Genomic DNA, 7,381 nt, shown 5'->3' with positions numbered 1-7,381 from the left:
AGTACTTGGGAATCAGGCAGGAAGATTGCCTTGAGTTCAAGGCCAACCTGGGCTAGAGACTTTATGTAAAAAAGAAAAGAAAAATGAGGGGCGAACTGAGCTATCTAAAAATCCTTTGCAACTTTTCTATAAATCTAAAATTATCTTTTCCCCCTAAAAGACACTATTCCAAAATAAACAGCTTATTTCAAAGGTGGGTAGATATATAGTTCAGTTGGTAGTGTGCTTTCCTACCTACACATAGGGCCACAGGTACATACTTGCAAACCTCGCACTAAGAAGTGGAAGCAAAAATACGAAAGTTCAGGATCCTGAGCGACATCTGGGGTTGGAAGCCCATCCTCTCTGCTAGAGACTATCTAAAATGCAGGGTGCGGTGGTAGTGGTGGGCACATTGGGAGCTGGAGGGATGGTTCAGCCAGCAGTTAAGAGCACTGACTTCTGGTCCACAGGACCCAGGTTTGTTTCCCAGCACACACATGGCAGCTTACAACCATCTGAAACTCCAGTTCCAGGAAAATCTGACCCTCCAGCCTCCATGAAGTAATGTACAGACATGGATGCAGACGAAACACCCATACATGTTAAAATAAAAATAAATCTTAAGTACCAGCACCTGGAGGAGGCAGTGGCCAGCAGAAGGCAGGTAGATCTCTATCCCTTACAGCTCTGCCTGGTCTACACAGTGAGTTCCAAACAGCCAAGGCTACATAGACCCACTCTTCTCAAAAAACAAAAGGGTGGTGTTGATATGGCTTGTGCTGAGTCTAAGCCCTGGTACCACCTGGTAGAAGAATCAACTCCTGCAAATTGCCCTCTGACCTCTACATGCACTGTGGCAAACATGTACCACACCTAACACAAGTGCAGGAAAAAAATCACAGAAGTTGGGGCGGCCCCTATTCCTCATGGTCTTCAGTCATCTTTTGAGGGGTGCTGGGAATCAAACTCAGAGCATCATGCATGGTATGAAAGTACTTCATCATTGAGCTATGAAGCCTAACCATTGTTGTCAACTCCCTAACCCCATTTTTTAATTTTTTGAGACAGATTTCCAACCTGACCTGGAACTCCCTATGTAGACCAGTCTGGCCTCTCAAGTTCACACTAACCCAACCTACTCAGCTTTCCCAGTGCTGGGATTATAGGCATGAACTACCAAACCTGGAAGTCTCCCACATTTCTAGATAGTCAAAGCACACTGATCTGCTCATGAAACCTCATCTAAGATTAAAATGTAGAGTAAATACACTGATGAAAATGTATGGGAGCATAATGTAGTAGAGCTACAACATTAGTTGAATTCAAAATAGGAAGTTTACCACATACTCCCCATTCCCAACCCTCTCAATACACCAGAGACATGATTTATTAAAAAAATTTTAATTGGTTTACAAAGGAGCTACAGACTACATTGAAACTAATCTTTGTACAAAAGGCAGAGAGATTAAGATAGAGATATAGAGAAAAAGATATTGAGATTCCCCAAAACACCCAGGGACAAAGTTAGGGGGAGAGATAAGGAAGATACAAAAGGAGCAGGAAGACAAGATATTAACATCGTACATACACAAGAGTGAGGGTAGAGAACAAGGTGAGTGACTGTTCAGAAGTATTTACCCACAGCCCTGGTGGTAATTGGATTGGAACCCACAACAAACACAGCTTAAGGTTTAAAGGCAACAGTGGTATGGAGACTGGTTATTGCCAGTATTAAGAAAGATAAATTTGTTTTAGGCACCAAATTGGAGCACTACTCCTCTGCCCTGGGATGACAGACTTGGGAGAGGGAAGCAGGCCCTAGGACAGCTGCCTTTGGTTTCCTCAGATCAGTTTCAGCATATTCTCTTCAGACTTCATGCCTAGTCGTTAGCTAGGTAAGGGCTGTTAGGATGTTACTGGGAGAAATGAATCATCAGAAATATGAAGAACTGCCATTATCTGCATTTTTTAAGCGCAGTTACTGGAAAAGCTAGGTAGATAAAATCAATTCCCTAGTGGAGAAGGCACAGTGTGATTCCTGAAGGCAAGAAATAGGAAAGCACACAACCAAGCAGATGTACCAACAGTCTTCTCTACCTGAAGCCCCAGCCTAATTTGTCACGCTCAATCCCCATGAGCTGGGACTTAAGAGGAGCTGAAGAACAGATGAGTCCCTGTATTTTCTTAGCCAAGAGAAGGAAGGTTGGGCTGTTTGATAAGGAAGGGGCAGATGAGAAAAAAATACTTGACTTTTTCAGATGAGCTCTGTGGAGAAATCCTTTTGGGTTTAGGAAGTCAGAGCAGAAATGACTCAGGGAAGGAATGGAGCCAAGGACTGCCCTTCTTCTCCCTTTCCCAGTCTTCCATCTATAGCACATGAGCCAAGTCTGGAAGAGGGAGTAAGAACTTAAGCTAAAGGCTGCTTAATGTCTTTCTGGGGGATGGTGTTTAGGGAAGGCAGACAAAGAAAAGAAACAGGTCAACCTCAAAGCTGGGCTACTCATCCTCCTAGATGAGATCTGTACCCCCGGAGCAGAGCCAAGAGAGGAACTAAAGAGAACAGTCTTCTACACCAAAGTAATAACCTGCCCATGTTTTATCAGCAGCTTTCAAAGCAGTGTTTTCCGGGATTGGAAAAGTGCCATACCCTCCTCTCCCCAAAGCAACTGCTGCTACCGTTATCCTTGTAAGTTATTGGCTCTTCTAAGAGAAGTCGAAACTCTGAGATTTCAAACATTTCTCCTTCCAACCCCAAGAGGCTACCCAACTTTGTATCGAGAAAGCAAAACCAGGCAAAGACTGAGGCAGCTACACTATCCTCCTTTCCTTGGTACCTGATCTCTAAACCAATTCTGATCTAATCCCAAGGTCCAAAAGACATTAGGGCACTTAAAACTGAATGAAAACTTGAATCATGTAGCACCAGGGCTCCCTCAAAGTATAACAGAGGCCTGATTAGCACCCCCAAAAGAACCCCTCAAAAAGTATCCAAATTTATTGCGGCCTAACAAAGATCTGCAGCTTCCAGTATTCACATAATGTGAAGTATTAACAATACAAAATATATCCTGAAAGTCAAACACCTGCAGTTCATAGTGCTTCCTCAGATTTGTTAAAAAAATACAATGCTTAGTTTTCTATATAGGATATACAAAAGCAAAAAATATATATGTATATAGTAGAAATAAATCAGCCATAGTAATTTACAGCTTTAGTCTCCAACCCTCCCCAAATTATAACACCTTCACCCCATACTTCAGTCTATACTTTCTGCAATTAAAGGTTCTATTTATTCTGAAACCAGACTGAGAAATATCCATTATATTGCATTTTGAATAGCACCCCCAAAAAGAGTGCCTGCTAGGAGGTCCCCAAAGCAAGATGGTGGGTTGGTCCTTTCTAGGAAAAATATTATGCAGATGAATATGAATGGGCAACCCAGAAAAAGGGGATGAATACTTTACTATTTCTGCTGGGCATGGTGGCACACATCTGTAACCCCAGCACTTGAAAGGCAGAGGTGGGTAGATCTGAGTTCAAGGTCAGCCTGGATGTAATAAGTTCAGACCAGCCAAGATTATACAGACAGACCTAACAAGATTACTACAGATGTGGTCACCCACCACCCTGCAAGGTATAGTCATTTAAAAAAAAAAAAAAAAGAAGTAAAAGATCATGAAGGCTGGGCATGGTGACATATACCTGTAATCCCAGCACTAAGGAGGCAGAAAAATTATCCAAAATTCAAGGCCAGTCTGAGTTACATAGTGAGTTCCAGGCTAGCCTGAGCTACAGAAAAAAACCCTGTCTCAAAAAAAGAAAACAGACAAAAAAATTCCAAACCAAACAACAAAAAGGTAATGAAAAGAATTTCAGGAAAAAAAAAAAAAAAAGAATTTCAGAATCAATGCACAGGTCAATTATGTTAAATTCTGATGGCCAAAAGTTTGGGGAAAGGTTATTTTTCAGTAATGAGACCCTGACTGGAGGAATGTAGTCTCTTAACTATCTGTGAAGGCCAAGTGGCTCCTAGACAGGAAGACAGAAACAGAAACTGCTTCCATTTTAGGGTCAAATAAGACACTGGAGAAGGAAACAGGAAAAGCAGAAAGAATTCATGGTAATGTTAATGAAGCAGATGTTGAGGGTAAATCATCAGCTTTTCACCCAAGAGAGAAAACAACAAATAACTTATCTAAAAGCTTATAGTCCTTGGCATCATTATGTCAGCTTGTATCTAATCACCTCATACTGAAGAAGATTCTATTCCTTGAAATGATCTAGCAAAATACTGCACATTCCAGTGAGTTATCCTGCCCCTTCCTCCAGAGATGCCATAGTACATGATTATAGACATAAAGTAACAAGGTTTAAGTTCTGCTTTTCTGTGAGAATAAAAGGTGTCATGGTGACTGAGGACGGATAACTTTTACTTCAACATTAATAACGTGATCTGGGGAAAATCCCTTGAAATATTTCCTGAGTCTTGATAACAGAATTAAGTCAGCACAGAAAGGACCAAATGGAATAGACTAATGTTAGAGAATTAAAGGCTCTTGTATTTCAGACTAATACCTCCACAAACTTACCAAGAATCTAGTTTAGATGGAATTTACATAAAATGTATAATAGTATAATCTATTTGTAGCCAAGATAAAGAAAGTTTAGAACAAGGACTCCGCTATAGATTTGGATGTTGATTTCATTTTCAAACACAAAAATAGTTTCTTCTTTAGAAAGTGCACTAGGATATCCCCCCACCCCATTCATAATTGTAACTGATTTAGCATAAGCAGAGAACTGACCTCAGGAACATACCCAAGTTTTATAACCAATTTCTAGGTAACAGGCCTGAAAGGCATTTTAATCTGAATTTATTTTCCAACAATTTCAAATATAAGTTCTCATCTGCACGTAGATATATACAGGCACAAACACCCATGCACACGCACAGTCATACACAAACAGTTTACTTTCTCTATCAGATCAGGGTAATTTTTTTTATTGCAGATCTCTTTAAATATTGGCTAACAGAAAACCTATCCCCAACCTAATAGATTACACACATACACACAACCACTTCCATACTTCCTCACAGTGAAAAGCTCTCTGACAAGATACCAGAAGGTCAAGAGAGACAATGCTTTAATGGCTGGGCCTTGAGGACAATTCTGGTTGCATTTAAGTCTCAGTGTCAAAGGCACTGAGTTTCCCTGCCGATATAATGTTTGGATCAGTCTCTTCTGGAATCAGGCCGTGGAAAAAGCAGGATAATTTCTCCCAATCTCTCCTATAATCCACAGTGGTAAGACAAGATTTCTTTTTGTTCTGGGCTATAGTCCCCATGATTGTGTGCTTCCTTTTCCCTTAGGAACCACCCAAGTACATACAAGGAAGAGTTAAGGGGAATTTTTTTTTTTAAGAACTACTCTTTTGCCACTGGCACAAATTTTGCATTCTACAGAATGAAAAGTCAGAACAGATTCACTGGCTGATGCTCCTTAACATTAAAACATTAACAGGAAGGAACTACAGAAATGTTCAAAAGAGGAAGTGTACTTCCTTTCAGTGTGTGAACTCAGAAGCCCATACATTAAGGCTTAAAGCTATTTGGAAGACGATAACTGAAATCCAAATGATTCCACTAACCGAGACTATGAGCTATTTCCTTTTCTGAGAACATCTTCTTCCAACTGAAAGCTGCTGCCTACTATTTGACCATTTTTTGACAGTTTATATACAACAATCCCAGATTATCTCCCTCAAAGGGTCTCTTATCCAATTCCACAGAGAGACTTCTGACTCCTGATGTTTAGAGCTACTAATAGAGGGAGATGATTTTGACTCTCCAGCACTGAGAAGGTGCCTGCGTCAGTAGTAATTTGAAACTCCCTCCATAGCTACTTCAAGCATCAGACTGCACTTCAAGGCTTTACCATTCTGCTGTTGAAACTAAGCTCTTTAAAATATTGACCAAAGTGCCTAATCCGGGGATCACTGTCAAAAACAACACAGGAAGTGATCATGTGAGAGAAGGGGAGAAAAAAAAGAGTCAGGAAAGGAGCGCAAGAAGCTGATCCCAAATAAAACAACAAAATTAAGAAAGAAGACACATTATATATGTATATATGAACTAAAAGCAGAGCATATCGATGCTTACTCTGGTGGGATGCCAGGACAACATTTATAGAAAAGCTTGATGTGTCATGATAAGGCTCAGCCATTGAGAAATAAGGCAATATTTAAAAAAAAAAAAAAAAGACAATGACCAGGGTATTTTTGGTCACAGAATGGTCTTTTTCCTCCTCCCAGCCAACCCCTGTGAAAGCATCTCTATATATTTTTATATATATATATATAATATAGAATCTGTTTTTGTTAAAAAGTATTTCAATGATCATATATATTTATCAAGGCATGATGGCTTTGGGGGTGGGGTGGGGATCCATCATGGGAGAGCTCAGAGGGGAAACGCAGGAAGGGGAGGCTGGGGTAAGAAGTATAAGAAGAACCTGGGATGAAATAAATGCTTATCAAAGGGTGGCACCAACAGAATTTTCACTAATATTTTCCATTTTCAAGGAGTCACCAGTGACAGATGGGTGCCACAATCCCATCTCTTCTCTTGTACCCTCCCCCAATTCTTCCCACCACCAAGCACATTAATGCCTCATGGCTCTCTCCTCCACATGTCTCTTGGACCCATGCTATCTTGCATCCCAGGCTTGGTGAGTATTGGCCCATATGTCTCTGGCCCTAGGTGTCTAATCTCAGAAACCATTGCCACTGATATTAATGGACTGTAGCTCTGTCACCTGCATGACGTTGATGCCACTATTGGCAAGACGGGCAATACCCTCTGGACAGATGGCCTCCATGGCTACCATATTGGTGGTAATAAGGGCTGAAGGAGTGGCAGTGCCACTGCCTTCCGAACCTGCCCCACTGTCCAGGGGCAAAGTGCCCACACTCAGGGCGACCCCTGGGCCTCCCTTTTTGTTCTGGTGGGTCTTGATATGCTTTGACAGGTGATCACTCCTCATGAAACGCTTAGGGCACTCAGGGCAGGCAAATTTCTTCTCACCTAGATAAAAAGCAAAAGATAACTTAACCCAAAAACAGTCAGAACAAAGATGGGGTTGATATGTCCTTCAAAATCTCACTTAAGGGGGACTGGAGGGATGGCTCAGTGGTTAAGAGCACAGGCTGCTCTTCCAGAGGTCCTGAGTTCAATTTCTAGCACCTACATGATGGCTCACAACCACCTGTAATGAGATCTGGTGCCCTCTTCTGTCATGCATGTATACATGCAGGCAGAACACTGTATACATAATAAATAGATAAATCTTTAAAAAAATCCCAGTTAAAATGGAGCTTCTTCTTAAAACCTCCCAGATTA

General features: G+C 41.1%; 1 protein-coding gene across 2 annotated transcripts in view; it reads right to left on the bottom strand.

Moving 5' to 3' along the window:
- Nucleotides 1–1,367: 1,367 nt before the first annotated feature.
- Sp1 (Sp1 transcription factor) overlaps nt 1,368–7,381 on the bottom strand; it is a 29,955-nt gene continuing 23,941 nt past the window's right edge. For both annotated transcript variants that reach the window (XM_052749084.1, XM_052749085.1), the window contains exon 6: nt 1,368–7,066. In XM_052749084.1, the coding sequence (XP_052605044.1) occupies nt 6,753–7,066 (314 nt within the window). In that variant the 3' untranslated portion in view covers nt 1,368–6,752. The remainder of the gene's footprint in view (nt 7,067–7,381) is intronic.

The sequence above is a fragment of the Peromyscus californicus genome, unplaced genomic scaffold (genome assembly GCF_007827085.1).
Source record: "Peromyscus californicus insignis strain IS unplaced genomic scaffold, ASM782708v3 Scaffold_20__1_contigs__length_68692818, whole genome shotgun sequence".
Classification (NCBI taxonomy): domain Eukaryota; kingdom Metazoa; phylum Chordata; class Mammalia; order Rodentia; family Cricetidae; genus Peromyscus; species Peromyscus californicus.
Note: the sequence above shows the minus strand (reverse complement) of the source record. Positions and strands in the feature narration are given on the sequence as shown.